The sequence below is a fragment of the Lutjanus erythropterus genome, chromosome 1, assembly GCF_056507025.1.
Source record: "Lutjanus erythropterus isolate fLutEry1 chromosome 1, fLutEry1.hap2, whole genome shotgun sequence".
In the NCBI taxonomy this organism is placed as follows: domain Eukaryota; kingdom Metazoa; phylum Chordata; class Actinopteri; order Lutjaniformes; family Lutjanidae; genus Lutjanus; species Lutjanus erythropterus.
Genome location: NC_139317.1, coordinates 19783495 through 19807592, shown reverse-complemented (window position 1 = coordinate 19807592; position 24098 = coordinate 19783495). Strand labels below are relative to the sequence as shown.

At 38.3% G+C, this 24098-nt stretch overlaps 1 protein-coding gene across 1 annotated transcript in view; it reads left to right on the top strand.

Annotated features, from left to right (window-relative positions):
• mybpc3 (myosin binding protein C3) overlaps positions 1 to 24098 on the top strand; it is a 49587-nt gene that overhangs the window by 3790 nt on the left and 21699 nt on the right. The window contains exons 2-20 of the mRNA XM_084716176.1: positions 1625 to 1894; positions 4416 to 4613; positions 6841 to 6918; positions 7345 to 7493; positions 8009 to 8126; positions 8263 to 8311; positions 9821 to 9859; positions 12562 to 12621; positions 14140 to 14166; positions 15560 to 15723; positions 15822 to 15954; positions 16130 to 16132; positions 16328 to 16452; positions 17336 to 17441; positions 18624 to 18790; positions 21685 to 21850; positions 22844 to 22950; positions 23058 to 23087; positions 23177 to 23316. Of these exons, the coding sequence (XP_084572302.1) occupies positions 1625 to 1894; positions 4416 to 4613; positions 6841 to 6918; positions 7345 to 7493; positions 8009 to 8126; positions 8263 to 8311; positions 9821 to 9859; positions 12562 to 12621; positions 14140 to 14166; positions 15560 to 15723; positions 15822 to 15954; positions 16130 to 16132; positions 16328 to 16452; positions 17336 to 17441; positions 18624 to 18790; positions 21685 to 21850; positions 22844 to 22950; positions 23058 to 23087; positions 23177 to 23316 (2129 nt within the window). The remainder of the gene's footprint in view (positions 1 to 1624; positions 1895 to 4415; positions 4614 to 6840; positions 6919 to 7344; positions 7494 to 8008; positions 8127 to 8262; positions 8312 to 9820; positions 9860 to 12561; positions 12622 to 14139; positions 14167 to 15559; positions 15724 to 15821; positions 15955 to 16129; positions 16133 to 16327; positions 16453 to 17335; positions 17442 to 18623; positions 18791 to 21684; positions 21851 to 22843; positions 22951 to 23057; positions 23088 to 23176; positions 23317 to 24098) is intronic.

The window sequence follows — 24098 nt, the reverse complement described above, 5'->3', positions numbered from 1 at the left end:
TTACTGTGAAACACAAGTCTGCTCTCAGGCTGGCAGTTACAATCACTATTTTTAGGTCCTTGTTTTAAAGATGACAAGTGTTCGAGAATGACAGAGCTGTGAACGCTGTATAACATTTTAAAACAAAGAAAGTTACCTCGTCCAGCACGAAAGAAAGACAACAGCTGGTGTTTTACACAATGTGTGTAAATCTTACTATTAATAGTTTTTCAGACTGATGGCAGAAACAAGGTACTGATATTTGTTTTTCCATTTACCTATTTCTTTTAATGATATGTGGAGAGATTTTTTTAATTGTGTGCTGATGTTCCAGATGTGTCATTTGTTGGGTTCACTGATTTTTGTCTAGTTTAATTCCCCTCAACAACACAATCAAAAAACAAGCTCGTGTTGTGACTGAATGCTAAATAATGAAAGTGAATGGACTTCACCGCCTGATTATAGACTAAGGACGACTATAGACTGTGTGCCTCTAATACTTTTCATCCTGTGATAAACAACATCTCAGGCAGTGAGACAACAACAACAACAACAACAACAACAATAACAATAAACTGTCTTCCTGACTTTGAACATCATCTTACCTGAAGGGGAGCACCACATTACTTGTTTAAAAATAAGTATGTGTGTACATGTTTATGCATGTATATATAAATATATATATAAACTAAAAAGGATCGGTATAATAAGCTAAGCCTTTTGTCTACACCTTTTAAGTTGGAAAATGACTAAACAAAACCAAACCAAACTAATGTAAACTAAACTAAAAGTAAAAACAAGTAAAACATGTAAATACTTAAACTCCCACTTTTTTAACACAATTACAGTTTGAATGGGCTCCAAATGCCACATTATCAACACACAGACACCATCGGTGAGTTGGAATTCTGGGAACTTAAGTTTTTCATGATTTTAAATAATCAGTGTTTATGTTGAATAAGCCTGTATGATTTCAGTCCTCTAACTTCTGCTCGTCTGAACCTGAACAAGGGTATTCTTTAATTCAAGTTATGTTTACATTTACTCTCTCACGACTGAAATGAAGCTAAACTTGGATGCTTCAGAATTAAATATTCACCTGTAAGTACATAAACAATGTAAGACAACACCAAGACTACACAAATCTGACTTATGATCAAACCAGATGTTTATGCTTTCACATTCTGTGAGGTGTGAGAAAAGTCAAATTCATTGGTTTTCAGTTAGCCCCACCCAGTGTGCTGTGGACTGTACAACACTGTACTTTTTCAACATGAGCAACCCCAGTCAGCCCTTCTTCTTCTTTTTAAAAAATATGAATGGCCCCATTTCCCTTCCCTACCCTCCATCTCTGTCTCCTCTGTCCTCTCTCTCTTCCTCTAAAAATTTTTACAGTATGAGTGTTGTTCTATATTTTGGGTCTATTATTTCATTCAACAATTTAACAACAATTTAAGGTGCAAAGAATAAACCTGCTGTTATTATTTTTCTCACAATGTGCAAAAAATCCACAAAAGTCCAAAATGTCCACTCATCAAGACAATACCTGTGTTTTCCTTTCAAGATGAATAGATTACACTCTACACCCTCTAATGGACACTTCAAAAGGCTGGCTTTTCATTTTGAACTCACCCTCCCTCTTCAGTTTCAGCATTTGCCAAGAAACCAAAGACTCAGGAGGCAGCAGAGGGCTCCTCTGTGGTCTTTGAAGCACAGACCGAGAAGCTTGATGCTAAAGTAAAATGGCAGTGCAACTCAAAGGACATTGCTAGTGGCAACAAATACGTGATCACAGCTGACGGCAACAAGCACTCCCTCACTATAAAAGCCATTACCAAGGAGGATGCCAACGTCTATGCAGTGATTGCTGGGGGGTCAAAGGTCAAGTTTGAGCTGAAGGTCATATCAAAGCCAGGTGGGAGACTTTGATGCTGCAGCTGTGTGTTTGAGGTCTCTGCTCGCTCACCTGCATTCTGCGTAGTCGTCACAGAGCACCAAGAAAAGTGGACTCACTGCACTCAATGCAAAAAAAATAAATAAAACAAAACAAAACACTGAGGCCGTAAATACTTGATGCACTGCTTGTACTTGATGTTTCTGCACATGAATTCACATTCTGCACCATCAGACAGACAACAAATCTCTGAAGGAACTTTGTGTGGTCTATTCTTAGGAAGTGTTCTCTCTCAAAGGAATAGTTTGACAGTATTGGAAACATGCTAATTGGATTTCTTGCAGAGAGTTAGCTTAAACGGTCAATCGGTTTATTTATTTCAAGTTATCTCAGGGCCAGTGGCAGTTGTAGACCAGTTTTACTGGCTGGCCAGGCAGGGGCCAGTTGTTTTGTCAGAGAGGCATATTTGACATGGGACAAAGGTAATATTATTCAAACTTTAAATTTTTTTGCAGCAATACTGCAAGTGGCCACTGGGAAAAATTAGACACAAAGCTGAGCAGTGATGCTGTGTCTAGGTTTTTCTATATACATCAGTGGTGCTACTTGCTGCCAATTTGCCCCAGAGGCAAAAGAATTACTGTGCGGCCCAGAAAGATTTTTCCACAAAGACCACCATTACAATCATTATCATTACCAGAACCATTAAGTAGCTGTCCAGAGGACATGTCCAGCTATAAACAAGGTCAGTTTCTTTGTATTATGGATGTTTAAACCACAGAGGTATCATATTTTATGGGCTTGTTATTTCTACATAGACTGTTGCTATGGATGCAGCTCTCTTCAAAGATTTTGGTGGACATGGCAGAAGCAATAAAATCATTAAATCAGTAAAATCTATTTTTAATCTACTATATTTTGTGTCAGATTATTAATTTTATTTTAGTACCAGCCATGTAAGGGATAACATACAGTGAGCGGGTCATTGTGATAAAACAAATATTTCACCATGAAGACCTGCTCACTTTACATTATACCTTTCCTTAATGTTTTATATCAGACAAACAATGACAAAAAGAAGATATAACATTTCAATTAATACGCTTTAGAGATGCTGGTAGGTGGATTTTTGTTGCCTTTGGACAGAGTCAGGCTAGTTGTTCCCCCTGCCTCCAGTCTTTATGCTAAGCTAAGCTAACTGTCTGCTGGCTGTAGTTTTACATTTACTGTATCGACATGTGAGTGGTATCGATTTAGCTGTTATGAAGAAAGTGAAAAAAAGAATATTCCACAAAATGTCAAACTATTTCTTTAAGGATATTTTCCATCACTCCTCAGTCACAACCATTTCCCATAGAGCACTCTGCACTGTATACTGGAATGACTGTGTGTTAAGTGTGTCACAGCAACATTTGTGTCAAAAGTCTGTCGATGTGACCCGCTGAGGTTGTTTTGTTTGAATTTGATAAGCTGGAAACAAATCTGGAAGAAAGGCAGCAGACTAATGGGCCCACTGTGCTACAAGAGACTGTTTATGGCTCATATCATAGCCACCCGTACTCTGTCTGCACGCTGACCTTGACCCTCACACCCGCACATTATTTCCTCATGAGTAACCACCACTTGACTGGCGCTCAGGATCGGCATGAGAGGCAGCTGATAACATGTGGAAAGTCAGTCGACCATTCGAAGATGATAAGACAGGAGAAATATTTGGGTGATAAATGTTCGCCAAAGAATATTTTCACTCTGTCAAGTCAGTGTTTAAAAGAATATCAGATAGACTGAACAGTACAGTTATGTTAGGTTTCTTAGTACACAAAATGTCCATATGTTACATTCTTCTCATTTTCTGGATAAATGTGGGTAACGCTAATGAAAGTGATCCTGAGGTAATGAGGGACTACTCAGTAACTACTCAGTATTATGTGTCACTTAAGGGACACAAAAAGAGTAATTAATCATAAGGTAATGAGGAACTGCTTGGTAACTACACACTATAAAGAGTACTTTAGCAGGACATAAGAAGAGTAATTAATGTTTAAATAATTAGTGAAAAATGAGCTATTACTGGTTTTGTGCTGTTCACTGGCTGGTTCAGAGTTAATAAGGAACCATTCATAAAGAAAGTGATTAGTATGATTGATTCATAGATATTCATGAACTAATCATTACCAAATTATTCATTAATAGAGGATCACTCAGTTTGTTCACTAGTAACTCATCATCTATAGTCCTCCATTAGGAAGTATTAGGGAAATACTTATTTATAATTCATTAATGATCAAGTCTTTCCTGAAACGCTATAAAATTTGATCAGGAGTTACTCATTAAATAATCATTCATTAACAGTTAGTTCCTCATTCGTTCCTCATAAGTTCCTTAGTCACTACTCAAAATTTTGTGTACATTATTGTAAACTGTAATCCAAATGTGAATTAACATATGCAGATTGGACACTTGCTTTAATTACTTTTTAATCGATCAAATGTTTTTTGTTGCACTGCTTACTTGTGTCTCCTTTGTGGTGATGGTAACACAGAAGCTCCTGCTGATGGACCCGAAAAGTCCAGTGCTGAACCAGAACAGGCTCCTGCAGTTGAGGCCGCTGCTGATGGATCCGGGGAGTCCAATGTACAACCAGTTGAGACCCCTGCTGAACCGGCCCCCGCTCCACCTGCAGCAGCGCCCACAGTGGAGCAGACCACTGCCCCAACCCAGGATGCTCCTCCGGCTGAGGGTGAGTTACTAAGTCCTTGTATTCATTCATTCAGTCACTCACTTCCTCCTTTGTTCATTCATTAATTACTAGGGCTGTGCATCTTCACTGATCTCATGATTCGATTACGATTATCCTGTCAACGATTTGATTCGATTTCACAATACAATGCATCCTCAATTTTCTATATTACTGCACATGGCTACTTTTTCATCAATTAATACAAGCAGTCAGAAGAATATGAACTTTTTCCCTGTTTAGAAAGTGCTTCAGAATTCAGTAGCATAAAAGTCTTAACAGTAAACTGTAAAATAAATTGTATAGGTCTAGCTAACTATTTATCAATATTTTATTCATGTACAATGCCAGTTACAGTTGCCTCGAAGGTGTTATGCAACCGCCGGCCACTAGTAGGGAGTGCAGCCGCATCAGACAGCAGCCCCTCTCGCCCACCGCGTACGCCCTGATGTCCCACCCAATCCCGGATGTTTTTAATCAGCAGAGTCGGACAGGTGACAGCTCGTAAAACTAGCGCGGTGTTTTGATATAGAAAATGGAAATAAAGTTGAATGTAGACTGTGACAGAATAATCTGATCCATAACCACTCGACTGGAGTGATGTGTGACCACATTAAGCACAGACACTGACATTAACCTACAGACAGAGCAGCTGCTGTCGCTAGCTCTGATACTATTAGCCGCACTGTGTAGCAAGCTAGCAGCTAACGTCAGCTCCAGGTAAACGATGTTGTTTAACCCCAGACACTGTGATCCTCTTCGGTCTGAAAAGGTGTCGCATTCAATGAGATATTGTCATGTTTTGTAGGTTAATGTGCAATGTATTGCACGGCGCATTTAAAATACGATTCGGCGACTGTAGACTTGTGATTAGTTTACTGCTTCAAATGGTGTTAAACATTATCAGTTAGCTAGCTAGTAAGCTGTGTTAAATTTTAACTGCTTTCTGAGTATTTTCTTACTGATAGACTAGTCGACTAGTACAAATTAAATTTTGTGTTTAATCGACAGGGAAACACTAGGTGATTCTCTTCCCTTTCTCAGAGTTGGGCAGCAAAGTTGACAGTGTGTCCTCTGCGCTGGGTTCGTTGTTTTCTCAGTAGCGCCAGGCGTTAGCTTCTCAGAGTGAAAACGGCTAACGTGGTTTCTTAAGTTAGTGGTATTTTCAAGGTGTTTGATTTTTGTGTGACAGACTTAACACACAACGTGTGTCTTGTCCAGTTCGTGCTTACCAGCAAGTTCATAAAATCTGAAATGTGCCCAGAAATCTGTTTGCAAAATACTAGGTGCGTTTTTAATCACTTGTTCTTCTTAGTAATCTGCTTCCGCCATGTTGCGCTGGCTACGGCGGTGGTTGCTACGCGCTGGTTGCTACCAGGAAGTTATTTTGAATTTTAGAACGTTATTGTTCAGCCGCGGCCGGAAAATCAAAACGGAACGTCTCGACGCTATAATCAGGTATGTTCTGTCGCTGCATCGATGCAGAATCGTCCACGTCCGCATCGCGATGCATCTTAGAAACGATTAATTTTGACACCCCTGTTAATTACTGTCAACCTTTACACTTTTCGAGTAAAGCTTTTCAAAGTTAATTGAAATGCCACATTGTTGTACACTACAGTAGATGTATTACACGTTTAAATTAGCATGTTTAGTTGTTGCTAAAGTAGGCTAACCACTGTCTGCTGTTATCTATAGCTGGCATCAGCTAGTTAGTTTGGTTATCCGTTGAGCTAGCTGCCTCGGAGTGCCAGGACCCAAACAAGAAAACCACCTTTTTACTGTATTTCCTGTCATCAAACTGGCCACTGTCAGTTCCCAGTCAAGGTAGACTAAATTAGATGCTGACAATGCTGTCATAACATACTTACAATGGTCTCATGAATTCCACTGTCAAACCAACCACATATGACAGTTTCATGTAATATTAAAGCATAAATCTAACATTAAATGTGATATAATTGACCAAATGACACATATTGATGACAGAAGCAATGCTCAAACTCTAGCCTTTACCCAAAGCTTCATGCATGAAATGAAAACAGGAATAGTAAATATTTCACAACATTCCTGAGAACAGATGAAACCTTTATGTATCCAAGCTCATGAGATGCTGGTTTCAACATCAGTCCACTGAATGAAGATGGTTTTCATTTCTAAAATGCTTGTGAATTAAACATTCAGTGTTGACTTCATGTGGCATTCAGCTCAGACCCTGTTGGATTTTCAGATGGACAGCCTCCAGACACCAGGCAGGACCTGACCGGACTCTTCACAGAGAAACCCCAGAGTGGAGAGGTCACTGTAGGTGAGTGACTTCACATACAGGAATACTTCTAACATATGGGAAATAACCTAAAATATGTGTCTTTTATGTCTTAGAGAAAACTGTTCAAATCTCAGCAAGGTTTAACACTGGAATTTACACTTTTATTATTATATCTTTTTGGTTCAAACACTGAGGTAGGCAAGTTATTGGAAAATGTGAAAAGATGTCATTTAATTTGAAATTTGCTGCTGGTTGCTGCATGAGCATGCACCCAGATATGTATGTTCTTGATCCAAGTGATAAAATGTAATGATATGCACAGATATGCAAGTATGCTGTTAATTTCTAGAATTTCATTATAAAATAAACAAAATAAAGTTAGACCAAAAAGTCGAATCTGCACTGGATGTCAGAATCTGATGGATAATGTTGTTAAACCACGTCACAAGCTATTCTTTTGTGCAGGTGGAAACATCACATTTGTGGCTAAAGTGAATGCTGCATCTCTGCTGAAGAAACCCACCATCAAGTGGTTCAAAGGGAAGTGGATGGACCTCGCCAGCAAGTCTGGAAAACACCTGCAGCTGAAGGAATTGTACGACCGCAACTCGAAGGTAGACTCATGCTGCAGACACTGAGACAGGAACAGAGACATTATTAGCAGAAAGGAAATTATCATGTTTTAATACACATCTGTGATTTTATTCTGTCATTTGAAGAGCTCAGGAGCAACTGGTTATCTCATGTATTTTTATTTGACTTAGTTAAAAACTGCAATGTGTAACATTTTACTTTGAGGCAACAAAGGTGTTTTGCAAGTTTTAAACTTCTCACCCTGAGTTTTGTAAGCTCTTGCTTCAGTCTCTCATCCTGATAACATGGTGAACCACATGCACGCCACGTTAGAGGTAATGTTATGGGGAAACTTAATGCGTGACCCCGAATTTCAAATTTAATCCCAGAATTTCAGAAATTTCAGCACAAGATGGAGAGAGCAACCTTTACACACACATAACATAAAGACCCCAAATCTGACACTAACAAAAACTGGAGCACATATATGACAAGGTTTTGAATCAAAGATGTTTCGCGTACTTCTTCTCACATCTCCTCATGCATGTGGTTTCAGGTCTACACATTTGAGATGCACATCATTGCTGCCAAGGCTAACTTTGCTGGAGGTTACAGGTGTGAGGTTTCATCCAGGGACAAGTTTGACAGCTGTAATTTTGACCTGACTGTACATGGTGAGTGGGCCTGTTACTGGAGTACTTTATTTTTCTTTTGTTGTCGTTTGTTTGCTGCAGTGACTAATGCTGTTTCCAACATCATCATTTCAGTCACTAACATGATTGTGACTTTGGTTCCTGCTCTGCATTTCAGAGGCTTGTGCTGTTGAAGGTTTCGACATAAGAACAGCTTTTAGGCGCACGTAAGTTTTATAAGACTTTGTTGCTTTGTACAAACACAAAATGCCTTTGATCACAATAAAACTGATTAGTTTCCCTTTTCCCATATCAATTTCACATTTTTCATTAATGCTGTCACACATATAAATGTCAACCTGTTTCTTTTCCTGACAGGCCTTAAGCAAACCCCTGTATGTCAGATACTGAAGTCCTTGATCAGTTACAAACACTTGTAGCTAATACTTTTTAAGAGTTTTGATTCATACTGTAAGTTTAATGCTACATCAGTCATCTCAGACAATTTTAGAAATCTAAGTCAATAATTTTAAATATTGCTCCTAAATATTTGCTCATGTTATCGCAAAGAAAAATTCCAGCCTGGAATCATGTGTGATCTGAATGCAATGTCGTGCAGACTACCAGGCATTAAAGTTCCAACATCCAACATCTGTTTTATTATGATTAAAATACCACAAAGCTTTAAATAACATTAAAAAATATAAAAATCACCCAATCTTGAAATTGATTTTGAAAATCTCTTAAAACTAAACTGATACAATTATGCATCAAATTAGTGTTGAAGTAAGAATATTTCAGGAATTCTTTCTTCTGCTATATCTTTTTTTTTTTTTTTTAAATTAAACTTCAGTTTCCTTTTCAAATGAGACAGTTATGTAACAAAAATTACACCAGTTTACACTAAAATATGGTGGAGAAATTATCCATATTCACTGAATAAGTGTGTTCCAGGTCAGATCCATAGTGTGTTTTGATATATAGCTCACTGTGTGAAGAGAATAGTGGAGATAATACAAAGAATCAAAGATCATTTAGAGCAGACCTGTTTAAAAGCATTTTTAGAGGGACAGATGTGAAAAAAGTTAAGTGCCAAAGTGCTGGTTGTTTACATTTTTCATATCTGGCCTTTAAAGTTAGTAAAACAATGCACCTTTTTCATTTTTTCTACACTTATGAGTTTTCACAATTAGATACAGGTCATTATGTACAAAAGTACTGGAAAAACAAAGCACCTTTTTAATCCTAGATTAGAAGTATAGCTTGTAGTTTTAATAAGCACAATATTGCATTTAACTTTTTTTTATTCAGCCTGAAATACAGAGTAAAACCTTTTGTTTCTGTGCTTAACAACAGACATAACCAATTAATAGGATAATTAGCCTGTCTCTCATTTGAAGAGATTATTTATTTAAACTTTTTTCATATTTATAAATGATCAAGGAGTCAGACTGAGGTTATCAAAGGGCCTGATTTGGCCCACGGGTCACCAGTTGAGTAGGTCTGATTAGAGGTGAAATAAGATTTAAGATTCCAAAAATACATAAGCATAAGTTTGTGCATATCAAAAGCAAAGTTGATCATTAGCAGAATTTATTCATTAGTTTGTGGACAGGTTTAATTAAAGCTTGATAAGAGCTTAAAAAGAAAAAAGAAAATAAACAAACACAGTTGCCAAACTTCAGTGGAATATCGCCATGTTTTGTGTAGTAACTGAGTAAATGCTAACCTATTAGGAGTGAAGCTGGTAAGAAGAGAAGTGGACCACAATCAAGGTAGTAAAGTGGTTTGTTGCAACAATGGAGGCTCGTATTCAAACTCTGAGGACTCTGATTGTTAAAGAACAGAGAAATCAGGACCCTGCGGCCTGTTTCTTCTCTGCCTTCAAGTCAAACAGAGCCAGCGTTGTGGATGGTGCAGCCTCCCATCTGCTGAATTTTGATAGAACGACCACAGGACGAAGACCACGAGAGAGCTGAGAGGACTCAGATTTAGATCCTGGATGTACAGTAGTGGCTAACTATAGTAGCTGACATTGTGTTAACCTTTGACTCAGACAGATCCTGATACGTAGTGATTTGGTTATTGAACCGTGAAGTAACGTGTGCTAGTTGCAGCCATCAGCTCTCTCTGATCTACTCCTGGGTCTCAATCAAAACAGCAGAGCCAGCTGCACAAACAGCTACCCGGCAGCGTGAGCTTTGACGGTGGTTTGATCGTGCTGAAAGTGCAGGATGTGCTAAGACACACAGGCTTTTCAGTTGTCGTGCTCTTCCACACGGTTGCCACATAGAGGAAGCGCAGCTCTGGTGTGTTGTAACTTCACCGCATAAACCAGAGACTCAGCTTCTAATCCTGCTGCCCTGGGATCAGAGGCAGGAGACATGCACACAGTCAAATCTATGCCCTTGTCTTTATCTTTCATCCCACTGATTAGAGTCGAGCAGACCCTCCAGTGTTCTTTAACCTTGAGTGTTTTGTATTGTTCTTGCTTGGATGACTGCTGCTGCTCATGGCTTTAAAGGAATAGTTTGACATTTTGGAAGTAGTTTTCATTTGCTTTTTTACAATTTGTGTTTTATGTTAACATAGCTTAGTAGGACTGGAAGCAAGGCTAAACCACATGTCAGACCGGTAATGCATCATCAAGCCAGAGTGAGAAAAGCCACGCCCCTTTCTGTGGAAAACTCTTGGTTTCATATAACAGAAGAGATGGGAAAATGCTGAAAAGCTGCTGTGTTGCAGGTTGTAAAACAAATAAATATACAATTCCATCAGAATCTCTGGTTCCCCATCGTTTATGTAAAGGAAATGATCCAAAAAAGAGAAGTATGAATGTCTGAACCTCCAGAGAACAGCCATTGTTACTACTGATGGAGAGCTAAAATTAGCTTGAGTGTAGTCGTAACATTACAGTATAGCAGCGTCAGACTGCGAGGGGCAACAGTGAAGGAGTGTGACAGCTGACTGGCCAACCTTAATTTATTAAGATATCATGAACGCTCAGGTTCAGGTGAATTCTTAGACATTCCTTAAAACAAAGGTTTGTGTAATTCAACATGAATTCATACAAACATATCAAAATTATAATTGAAAAACAAGTAAAATTGGATTCTTGTATATGGGATGGGATGGAGCATAAAGGAGAACCTGGACGCAGTGTCACTGCTCAGCCTTGCTTCAGTTTTGCCCAGTGGCCACATGTGGTATTACAACAAAAAATTACTCTGCTGCCCAAATACCTTTTTCACCAGAAGCCTGTAAAACCTCAAATTGAAAACAAGCTCAGTTATGACTCTTTGTAGTCAGAATTTTTGATCCCTTCAAGTTTTATATTTGTAAAACTTTCCATGAGCCGTAAAAGCAATAAAAACAATCTGCGGCATCATCATAATTTAAAGTCTATGGGTTGAATGGGAATTTCTGGCCGGGGTCAGCAGGAGAATACTGTGCCTGATCAGTGGGCTGCGTACTGTGGACACAAACCTGGAAGCTGTAGCTTTTTGCCATATGTGCCAGGCAATCAGTTCTAGGTGCACAGTTGTTTACTCCATCCATGGTAGCCTGAAATAAGCTTAATGCTCAACTGAAATCATATTTTGTCACCCCTAAGTCAAAAATAATGTTTGTTTTTTTTATTTTATTTAATGGCATTAGTTTTCAAATATTAAAAGGAGGAAAATATATGCATATATAATTTGGGGAAATATCAGAAATGCTTCTTTTCCTCTAAGGGGCAGAAGGGGCCTGTTAGTGTCCATGTTTTATTAACAGTAGCTGGCAGGCTGAGCCCTGGCAGGGGAGCTGCAGACAACAGCCTAAACAAAAGTCTGTTGTAGCTTATAAGCTGTTAGCAGTGACACTGAACAAACTGGAGTTGGCAGTGCACTTCTGCACTTGCTTGGTGGCTTGTTCAACAAGTTAAATTGTGGGAAATCATGTGCTGAAATTGTAGCTAAGATAAGAAGGAGACTTTAGTTTTTCATGTGGATTAAACAAATGACATGTAAGGTGTTAATAAGAGGTCCTGTAAGCAGATCTGTTTCACTGTGCTAATAATCTTTATGCTTAGCCAAACATGCAAACATAGATAGATAAATAAGCCTAAAATGTCAAACTGTTCCTTCAAACATGGCAACACGTGTCTGTCCAGTAAAACATCTGCCTGTACATTCACTTCTTTTATCCTTAAATGCACTCATTTCCTTTCAGTCTTAAAGAATGACACTGTCCAGTCGATTTTCTTTTTTAATCTTAGCATGATTTTAGTATTTGAGTATTTTTATTGTACAGTACCATTCAGTATCCTTCTACACTTGCATATTGGAGCAAGGGTAAACAGGATTGTGTTAAAGTTTAGAAATGTGGATTTGTTTTATTTAAAACAAACCATGTCTGTCAAGTATAAGCATGTATCTTTTATTTGGAAAAAACTGTGATGATGATGTTTTGCTGCTGGTGACTGATATTTCTGCAGTAGCACAGATGGAAAAGACGACTCAGGAGAACTGGACTTTAGTGCCTTATTAAAAAAGAGGTAAGCAGTTACAATATAGTGACTTTCATGATTAGGTAACAACTTTTTTTTTGCCACTTTTTAATAATCTCTCTCTGTCTTGCTCTCATTCTTTCTGGATCATCCTGCGTTTTCAGAGAGTAAGATATTTCTCCTGCATTTTCAAACTAAAATTTGGAATGATCACCTAATAACACTTACCCTGTATGCAAGTAAGCCTGTACTTTAACTCACAGTGCATGATGATAAGTTAATGTGACATGATCCTTTGTGTCTTTTTGAGTTTGTAAATCATTTTATATCTCTGCCAGTGAAAATACAAAGTACTACCGTATTGAAATATAGACACATGCAGCCATTTAAAGGGATGGTTCAGATTTTTTAGAGTGGGGTTATGTGAGGTACTTACACATAGTAAGTGTATTACTAAGATGGTGGTTGACCCACTCCTAGCAGGAGTACTGATGTGGCAAGCTATGCAATTGTGGACCGGGTCAACCATAAAATGTATTTTAGCCACTTAAAAAAAGAGTCCACCCAAAAAAAATCTGTATCAGTTTAAGTGTACACTATATTTAGGATATTGTCACTGCTTCACCTTGCTGTCAGACAGCCTTTTACTGATGGCAAACCATAGTATATAAGCCAGAAATTGCACTCTCCAATGCAACCAGACTCAGATTGGCAAAGTCACACAATAACACAAACAAACTAACCAGTCAAGGCAGTGGTGGACCAGCAACTCCCTTGTTCTGTGAGGTTAAATTACTGTTTTTGCCTGTGGAATTTGGTTGGTTTGGATAGAGTGAATGAGCAATACTGGGACTACTGGGAGTGTGGCAACCAGCCTTTTACCATGAGTAATACACTAACCATGGAATAGTACCTCATACAGCTCCACTGCAAAAAAATCTGAATTATCCTTTTAAGTCCTGATTTGCCACCATACGGGTCCTGTCTAGTTAAAGTTATCTTCTCCCACTTTTATTTCACACTCATCAGATTCTACATTAATACTGTGATGACTGATGTTGTATTTTCTGTCTTGAAGGTCTTCTCAGTCATACTAGAATAACTCAAAGAGCAATTCTTCATTAATACCTATCAGGCACAGAGTTTCTACTGTTTTTTTCCCTCTCTTGACATGTTTTTGATGGTTTTCCCCGTTTGGTCAACAAGATTCTCTGAGAGCTCACTTGCTCTTCTCCACTCAACAACACAAGTCACCTTCCCAGCACGTCAAAAATCACCTCTGTGTATCACACACCATTAACAGATTGTCCGCTGTGCACAAGATAATTGGACACCATGTCAAACCCCCAACAAAGAGTTTTTGTTCATGTGATTTTAACTGGCCTGAGGCTATTGGTGCCTATATTTCTGCAGCTTTGATTCACTGATTAACCACGGGTGTAATATCTAATTTGTTTTAAAGGCATATTTCTAAATATGCTGATTGCAATGCTTTTGAAATGCTGTGTTTTAACTTGTCTGGTTTGTTTTGTCATATTTGCCGCTTGGGTTCTACCTGTGAATGAGCAGCAGTTTCTTAAAATCCTCCAGTCGGTAAGAAACTGCTGAGATGTTGTCTGCACATCTGGGCAAGAAAACTTTCTTCTGCATGCATCTTAATGTGTCAGAAATTCAGTGATGTAAATTTTATTTCGTAATAATTAGCAAAGATACAGTGAATGTTTAATGATGAATCTATAGACTGATAGCACAAAGAAATATTTTTTTTCTAATCTATATAAAAAAATGATAGAATATATATGTAGAAATAATTTACAGTCTGGTATTAATAAAATAGTGTTGGTCAATCATTTTGATTCTTAAAACCTACTGTTCGATGGTTGCTCACAAGAGTTTTAAACAGCAGTAGTGGAAAGTAACTAAGCTGATTTACTCCTTACTTTCTACTTTGTACATAAGTGCAGTTTTGTGGTGCTACTACTTGAGTATTTTTATTGTGAGCTACTTTATACTGTCCATTTCAGAGACAAATGTTGTACTTTTTACTCCACTACATTTATTTGACAGCTTTAGGTAGCTTCATCACCAGCATATTACATTGTTGTAGATTAAACCACCCAAACTACACCACCATAATTATCTGGCAACACTAAAATGCTGCTTACACAGTAATGCATCAGTAATAATAATCAAACAATATAATATATGATAATATGACTCTCATCAGGGCCATTTGCTGCATAATGAGTACCTTTACTTTTTATACATTTTGCTGATAATAATTCTGTACTTAAGATGTTTATATTACTTGTTTTTGAATGTTAGTCGACTGTGACATTGCTGCTTTTACTTAAGGAATGAATACTTACACTACTGATAAACAGAGAAGAAATATTTATGAGGTCATGTACGGATGTGGGCTCAAATACAGATAGCTGAAAACAAGGCAGGGGATGTGAAAAAAGAAAAATTAAACGATCTGACAGTTGACACAGCTTGCAACAAGCAACATATCAGCAAATAAGCTAAGAGAAATCAGGTGCACAAAGAGGAAGCTGCAGACACACGGCTGCTAACTAAGGCTGTAGGTGATTGGATGAAATAGAAGAGTTGCTGAGGGCACCTGGTGGACAGGTGAGGTAGAAACACACAGATCAGTGAGAGGGAGAGAAGAGGAGGAGGTCAGATCACTCCATTGTCATCCTTCTTTCCTTTCATCTAGTTTTTCTAAAAGGTTGACAAATCCAATTCAGAAATATGAATGAATTAACAAGCTTTATACATAAACTATGTGAACATAATGTCTCTTTTTTATAATGCACAGTTAAGAATAGAGTTTACATAAATACTTCATGGACAGTTTTGTGTGCTATAAAGTAGTAAACAATATATGAAGTTGATAAGTCATCTGATGCTGATATAGCCTACATCCTAGGGCTAACTGGCTGGTTTTAACATCTTCCTCTTGTTGGTTTTCGTGTATCAGAGCCGTGCAGACGAGCACAGAGCCTGACGTGGACGTGTGGGAGATTCTTAGTCACGCTCCGTCCACAGAATATGAGAAGATTGCTTTTCAGTATGGCATTACGGACCTGAGAGGCATGCTCAAGAGACTGAAGAAGATGAAGAAAGAAGAGAAGAAAAGTGCAGGTTTGTAGAAATTTTATAACAGGCTGATCCAGACAAAATGTAAAGTATAGCCCTAACTGTAACTGTTTATTGTATGTCTTAACTTCTCCGAAACGTAGCCTTCCTCAAAAAGTTGGATCCTGCTTACCAAGTGACAAAGGGACATAAAATAAAATTGGCCATTGAGGTTGCCAATCCAGATGTTGAGGTGAAATGGCTGAAGAACGGACAAGAAATTCATCCAACAGGAAGGTTAGAATTTAAAGAGGAGCTGGAAACAATTCACCTCAGCTAAAACAAACATGCTGTACCTGTACATAATGAAGCATTCAACATGTACTGATTTTTCATGTCTCTGTCTCTTTTTTTTTCTCTCTGTTTTCATCGATATATGGATGGATGAACACCAAACCTTTTGCATCACTAGCAAGTAAGTGTCCGGGAGCAAATACAAACATTCTTAATGTCCTTTTGGATTTTACAACCCACATGTGTGATATTTCATTTTCATACTTTCAATTTGTCCTAGAGTTATTTATCTGAATTAAATCACATACATGCTCTCAACATTTCGTCGCAAACACTGTATTAAAATCCCTAAAAACTCTCTCTGGCCTTTGTCAAGGTACATCTTTGAGAGTGTTGGCAACATGCGCTACCTCACCATCAACCATTGCTCCCTGGCGGATGATGCAGCTTATTCCTGTGTGGTGGGAGATGAGAAATGCACAACTGAGCTCTTTGTTAAAGGTAATTAAAGGTTTCAAGGAAATTCACAACATAACAAATCAAGAGTATATACATTTGCAAGATTGGTGGGTCGCACTAATTAATTTTTCGACATGATTAAACCATGGTTAAACTTTAAATTATGTTGCACCAAGTTTAAGAAAGACCACATATAAATCTTTATACTTCAATTTAAACCTTAGTTTAGTTTTTACTCTTAACAAGATTAAATTGCTCTGTTGCTCTTTGCTGGTGAAACAGTTGCCCTCTGGGATCATAAAAAAGTAGAAATGATATTTATTTCTGTTGCAACAAAACTTAATGTAAACTGTGATCCAGTCTTAACTTTAAACTTACACTTGAGGATGTTTAACTCTTTAAATGGCTGCTTTTTTGGATTCTTGAAGAAAGTTAAGGGACAGACTCAACCCAGCTAAATTTTATGAGGTGTCTCTTCTTTCTTTCACTCCAGTTGATCAGCTAAAACAGTGAGTCAGTTGCTGCCAGACAGGCTCTTTTTTCTACTGTGCTGTTTTCCATTTCTTAACTCTTCTTTTATTTGGCCGTATTGCTCCATCCATTCAGCCAACAGGTTTTCCTCCATGAAGGAGAAATTAGAGCTTCTCTGCTGAGCCATCATGAGTAGGCTAATTATTTTTAATTATTCATTTTTTATTTTAATTTGGGTAAACAAGCATCTCCATATTGAATTACTACTTAATATCAGTTTACAAAACTTGGATTTACTGAACAGGCATTCGTTTTTTAATTGTGCAATAGACTTTTGCTCATTGTAAACCTATTTTAAGTCAACTCTGATTTGGACTAATGTTAGATTAGATTAACTGTTGTTAGTCCGAACCAGCTGTAGTTCAGTCTCTCATTCTTCTCTGTTTTCTTGCAGAGCCTCCTGTTCTGATTGTGAAGAATCTGGAGGATCAGATGGTCATGAAGGGCGAGCGGGTGGAGTTAGAGTGTGAAGTCTCAGAGGAAGGGGCCAACGTAAAATGGTTAGTAATTCTTCTTTACATTCACAAATCATCTGTCTGCCAGGAGTTACATTTTCATGCTGCTGGATTATAAATCCTAAAGGTAGTGGAGAGTGGGGTAAGATGAGCCAGTTTTGCTTTTGTTGTCCTCTAAGCAAAGAAAAATGAGACAGAAGCACCTTGAAAACATTTACACTTGTTTCAGGATGTCTCCTATCCACTGAAATTATGAGCCATCTGGGGGTAAATTGCTTTTTTTTTTAATCCCATTCTCCCCTAAACCTCAATAAACATAGCATCACCTAAAACTAATTGTACAAATAAAACTCAAAAGATGTGAACCATATAGGTTCAGTTGATAAGGCATTTGGTTATAAAAATGCTAAAATACAAAATCAATATTCAAATTAATAGAATTTCTTTGAATTAAAAGCAAACTTTCCTTCATTCTTGCACAGTGTTCATTGCTCAGACACCCAGCAGATGGCATTTGAGTTTGTCATGTCCACAGGCAGAGCCCTGTGTCTCCATGACAGACTGAAGTACGGCTGCAAGCCGTAAATTATCACCTCAACGAAAAGGTCACATCAGCATTTTTAGTATGTCCCATGTGACCTTTATCTGAAGGAGAACGCTGCAGCAAACGTGCAAGGGCTTTTATTTTAGTCCAGAATAATGTTCTTGGAATAGAGGCCAAAGATCAATATGTGTGGGGTAAAAAGTCAAATGATTAATGGTGAAAGTGAGATAAATTTAACATGACAAAAGGTAAGAAGTATCACAGTGTAAAACAGACAAAAATCAATGCACAGTGTTGTTGATAAATCTGATTTACTAACCTTTATGGACCTGTCAAATACATCACTTCTCTAGGGTATTTAAATGTTTCTAGTCTGTGCATGTGTGTTTGTTTTTGACATTTTTAACAGATTATGTTAAAGGTCAAGTTCAAAGGTCCATTTGGGTGTTTTCTAAAGCTTTAAATTAAATATCGCTATTTTCACTCAGTATATGGACCTTAATAATCTTCACAAGACCAAAATGTGGACTTTGTGTCTTGTAAAAAAATGTCATATATTGTATGGTGGGAGATTGTTTATTCTTGAAATGCAAAATAAAGGAACAAAGCTTTCCTCCAGCTCTTAAAGACCTGCTCATACATTTAATTATGATACTTTGGTTGTGGTGTGAATTTCTGTGCAGGGAGAAGGACGGAGTGGAATTGACCAGAGACGAGTCTTTCAAGTATCGCTTCAAGAAAGACGGCTGCAAACACGTCCTGATCATCAACGAGGCCACAAAGGAAGACTGCGGCCACTACAAGGTTAAAACGAATGGCGGCGAGTCCATGGCTGAACTCCTGGTGCAGGGTGAGTGGCGGTCATGCGGAGTACAGTATGAAAACACTTTTGTCAGTGATGATGAACACTCCCAGTGCACATTCTCGTATCCTACCAATAGTCGGGTGGCCTTGCCACTCCTGGCATGCTGTCTATCTTTGGACAGTGTCTCTTGCCATTGCCTGCATCATTCTGCCAAGGTTACTGCGGCGACGTAAGTCCATATGCCAGCTAAAGTTAGAAGACGTGGACCGTATTTCACCTGAAGGGCACAGGTCTGCACAAGTGCCCCGGTTTGTCCCTCAGCTCTTTGTTTTCTCTGTCGTTGTGTTCTGTGTTGTTGTTGTTTTGTTATTTTGATTGAATGTATCTTTATCACACTTTTTTATTCAAAAGCTGCTATGTCATCATAGAGTGAAAGCAAAAAGTAAAAATAAAAAAGCCTGAAATTTCACTAGTTTTTAACAGAAAACACAATACATTATGTTAACATGTAAAGGTACAATGTGTGAGATATGGTCAAAATTTTAATTTAAAACATTCAAAAAATAAACTAAAATTATCAACAGAATGTGAAGAAATAACAGTTTTGACATTATGCAAAGATGTCTATGTATTCTGTTGTAGAGATTTCTGCACCCCCACCTAAGTTTGCATGTTTCATAAGCTCTCTTAGTATTTTAGTCTAATAAATAAACAAAATGAACTCAAAATGTCATGAAAGGAAATATTCTTACACTTGTATTATGTATTATACAGAAAAATACAGCCACACATCTTCTAAAGTTTCTTTCTTTTACATAAGTGAGACTATATTGCTTTGTTAAAACACACTTCACTCAAACTGAACAGATACAAATCCATCTTGGTCTGTCTTTCCACTGTTCCAACAATCACAAACTCAGGTTTCATTTAAATAAATCCTTAATTCACAAGTTAGATGTGGAAAATATTCTGGTGCCCAACCTCCCTTTGGCTCCTCTCCTGCTTCATGCCTCTCTTGTTTCCCCCTCAATACTGTATTCCCCGTAATAAAACTGTTAGTGCTTCACGTTCCACTCCAAGCAGACTGGAATCAGCCGCGGCCCACCAGCTGCACAGCTAACTGAGCAAACTAGCTAATGGCAACAAATAAATACAGCCACAGGTAGCTACGGCAAATATGGCTTTTACAAGTGCGGATTTGCATTTCCATTGCCGTTTTCAAAGCACCAAGCTGAGTTGTGTTTTCAAGTATCTGCTTCACTTTATTGTTTCATGATCACATGATCACATCAGCACTTGAAAACCCAGCATTTCCTGATTTTGCTGCTTCATAATGAAAGCATTCAAATGATAAAATAATGGGGAAATTTTATTGTGAAGACTTTGTAGGAAATTAAGTGTTACAGCCACTCAACTCCAGCTAAGTTAAAAGATACACCATCAAACAGGTAGCCCTGTTGTAATGGAGATACAAATCCCTGTCGTGTTTGGCTGATATGCTGAGTCAAACCAGATTAAGCCAAGCTTGTGAATGTGTATGAAAAATTTGTAAAAACCTATAGTGAGCAGCAGTCTCAATAGTCCGCTAATAGTTTGGAGTGATGTTGGACAGTTTGCCAAATGTCACACATTGAACCTTAAAAATGCTACACTTTCATGATACTCAGTATCACCTGCAGCAACCTTATCTTTCTTTTGCTTCAATGTTTTAGGGGCAGATTTTCCATGAGAGTGGAAAATCAAATCTTTCTATTTCCTCTTGTATCAAGTTACAGCAGCCTGATGATGCCGATGAAATATCTGTACTGGAGCCCTCAGAAGACGATTCTTAGACAGTGTTGATTTGTCAGAGTTCGTTTATTAGTATGATGCTTTTTAGTATACTTTGGACTTGAAATGATTTGCAGTTTAACATGTAAAGTAGATATGCTTGTATGTCTTAATTTCAATCCACAGGTGATCTAAAAATGATGGATGGGGACGGTTCAAACTCATCCACACATGGACGTAGGCAAAATGAAAAACCCAGATATAGTTTCACCCTATTTTTTTTTATCACCTAGTAACCATTTCATCTCAGTGCCATTACTCCACAGAACAAAACTATTCATGAAGAACCAAAAAATCCTAGTCATTACATGACAACCATCAATCCTTTGTGCTTTCTTGTAGAAGTTATAGTTTCATCATGTCTATATTTTGAATATATATACTTTCATTTTTGCATATATATTCATTGGTATGTGTGATCTATAGTATATTAGTGTGTGTGTGTGTGTGTGTGTGTGTGTCCCAGGGCTTGTTGTGTGTAGATTTAAACCAGATCTTTGCTCTGGTTCTCTGTCCAGTTAAGTTTATCTGGCCTGTTAATCAAATACTGAGCCTGCCAAGAATTACCAGCTGCCATCGTGCAGCAGGGATCAACACCTCCGTCCACAGCAGAACTCCCATTATAATGCCATTCCCACCTTATTTGCCCTCCCTGGCAGCGCGCTTATGTGAAACTCCAGTAACCTTTACAAGGAGCGTGGTGTGAGTTATCTTGCCCAGATAACAATTTCTTTGTGATAACTTTAATAACTCCCAAGTACATTATTTCTTGTGATATACAGTAATAGCCTGAAGCTACTGCATCTGGTCCTCTTATCCTCCCACTTTATTTTCTACCATAAATTCAATTAGTTGTATCCCTTGTGTCTGTTGCTAAGATACAACACACAAAGGCTGCACAATGATAATGAACACCTCACGCTCCAACATATTATTACCATATTATCTCATCGCAAAAGCTGCATCTAATTTTTTATCATATTATCCCCACATATCATCATCTTATTGCATCTCATTCTACCGCCTCCTGCAGTAGCACCTCCTCTGAAGTCTGACGGCCTTAAGAGTTTCCGTTACCTGCATTCTCACTGTGTTTTTTGACGGTGCAGAGAAAGAGCTGGAGGTCTACCAGAGCATCGCGGACCTCACAGTGAAGGCGAAGGATCAGGCGGTCTTTAAGTGTGAGGTGTCGGATGAGAACGTGAGGGGAACTTGGTACAAGAACGGCGTGGAAGTCAAGCCTGACGCCAGAGTAAATATCTCACATATTGGCAGGTGAGGACACTTTTACATGTGTTACATATAAGGCATATCTGAGGTGTAAACTCAAGTCACATGACTCGGACTTGAGTCGAATTTAATAACTTTAGACTTAATGAAATAAAAACAAATTGCAACTTGATTTGGACTAAAATGCCAGTGACCCGTGACTGCGCTTGGACTTGAACCTTTTGACTTGATACTTCCCCCTAGCCCAGAAATTTTAAAATTTCCTAAATCAACGTACATTAAGACCATTCATTCCCAGCAAGTTGACACTTCCCCTGATCCAATTTGTTTGACCCAGTCTGACAGCATCCAATCAAGTTTCAGGAAAGAACCACAAAGAACTAACATTATTATTGTGCTTCAGTTGGACAAAATGATACAAAAGAGTATTTCATTTACTTAGAAAAACTATGCAGTCGTCAACAAAAAATGTATTATACAAAACATGCAGACAGAAAATGAGAGAGATTCACACTGTGCTGCTGTCAGAAGAAGATTAAAGCATGCATGCAGATGAATTAAAATATAATAGATTTGTGTATATTTTTGTCTTTTCCCCTGATAGCCTGAATACCTTGCTAGATTTGGTGCTAGCCGCTTAAATTATATATTAAATATGTTGGCAGTAAAAAGAGACCTGTGGCTAAATGAAGGCAGTGGACTAAACCACTGCGAAGCATTTGAGAGGGTGAGACGATATTTTTCTCAACCATTATTTTGCATCTATAATTAGTACAGGTGTTTTGTCACAATACTGAATCTATATCACTAACACTGAATAGACACTGACTGACGACAATACTTTTATTTTGATTTTTCTTGATCAAAATTATTGTTAGGGACAATTCTGTAGTTCCTAGATGTTGGTAGGGTTGACTTGGGACTTGAGTGCAAAGACTTGATACTTACTTGTGACTTGCAGAACAATGACTTGGTCCCATCTCTCCTGTATATTTCTCATGATGCCATGGACTAAACAGGAATTTTTTATCTTTTTAGGATCCACAAACTGACAATTGATGATGTTGTACCAGAAGATGAAGGAGACTACACTTTTGTGCCAGATGGTCATGCTTTCAACCTTTCTGCTAAACTCAATTTCTTGGGTAATATTGATGTTTTACTTCTTACAACCCAGAATTAACATCAGGCATAGCCTCACAGTCTAAATTTTACTGGGATTTCTCACTCCCTGTTTTGCTTTATTTCTTAGAGGTGAAGATTGACTATGTGCCGCGCCAAGGTAACCCCAAACTTACTCTTTTGTTGTGTGCAGACTACACCACTTGAAACTCTGTCTGTTCATTTTAACCGCTTCTCTCACTTTGTAAGATCCTCCTAAGATCCACCTGGACTGTGTGGGTCGCACTGCCGAGTCAACCATCATCGTGGTGGCTGGCAACAAACTGCGTCTGGATGTCCCCATCACTGGAGACCCTGCTCCCACTGTAGTCTGGACCAAGGGAGAGAAGGTAAAACAGACAAATAGACTTATGTTATTAATCGACCTCACAACCATCATCTGACATCCACCATCTGTTCAGAGCACAGTAGGTAAGGTCTGACATCTGAAGCTCATTCGCTAGCAAAGATATACCTAAAAGCCTTACTAATGATGCAATGTGAAATTCAGATTTATAGAAATACTGCAGTGCCTGCTGGGGGCATGGCGGGTCAGAACAGGCCGATTACTTGGCTGCCGGTTTTGCTGCTTGCAGCGTTGTTAGTGGTCATGCCTGTCCAGAGCGTGTGCCCATTCATGTCGGGCTGATTGCTGGGCCCCTGGTATGACAGCTTGAAGTATTCTCCACACTTGTCCACACTCGACACTGCGCTCTCTTGGGTCCTCAGCAATACACCCGCCAAGTCAATCGGATGAACGGTTTTTGAGATATGAGGAGGACAGTCATACACACATACATACAGAAAGACAAACTGAGATTCCCTCCATTAGTTAGGTGATGCTGCTACAACACCAACTATTGGCCAAATGGCACCAAATTTGCCGTAGTCACTGGGATATCATATCTACACGTCCACTAAATGTGGCTGCATTGGCACCAAGCATTCAGGAGACATAACATTTGTAAAATAAGCCCTGCCCACAGAACCTTAAGCTTGCTCCAGAGATCTTCTAAACCAAATTTGGTGACAGTTGCTTACAATCCGCAGGATGAGTAGTGGAAAAACACATTTGTATAAAATTCTAAATGATGGGAAATTAATCTACACACAAATGAGTGTGGCTAATATT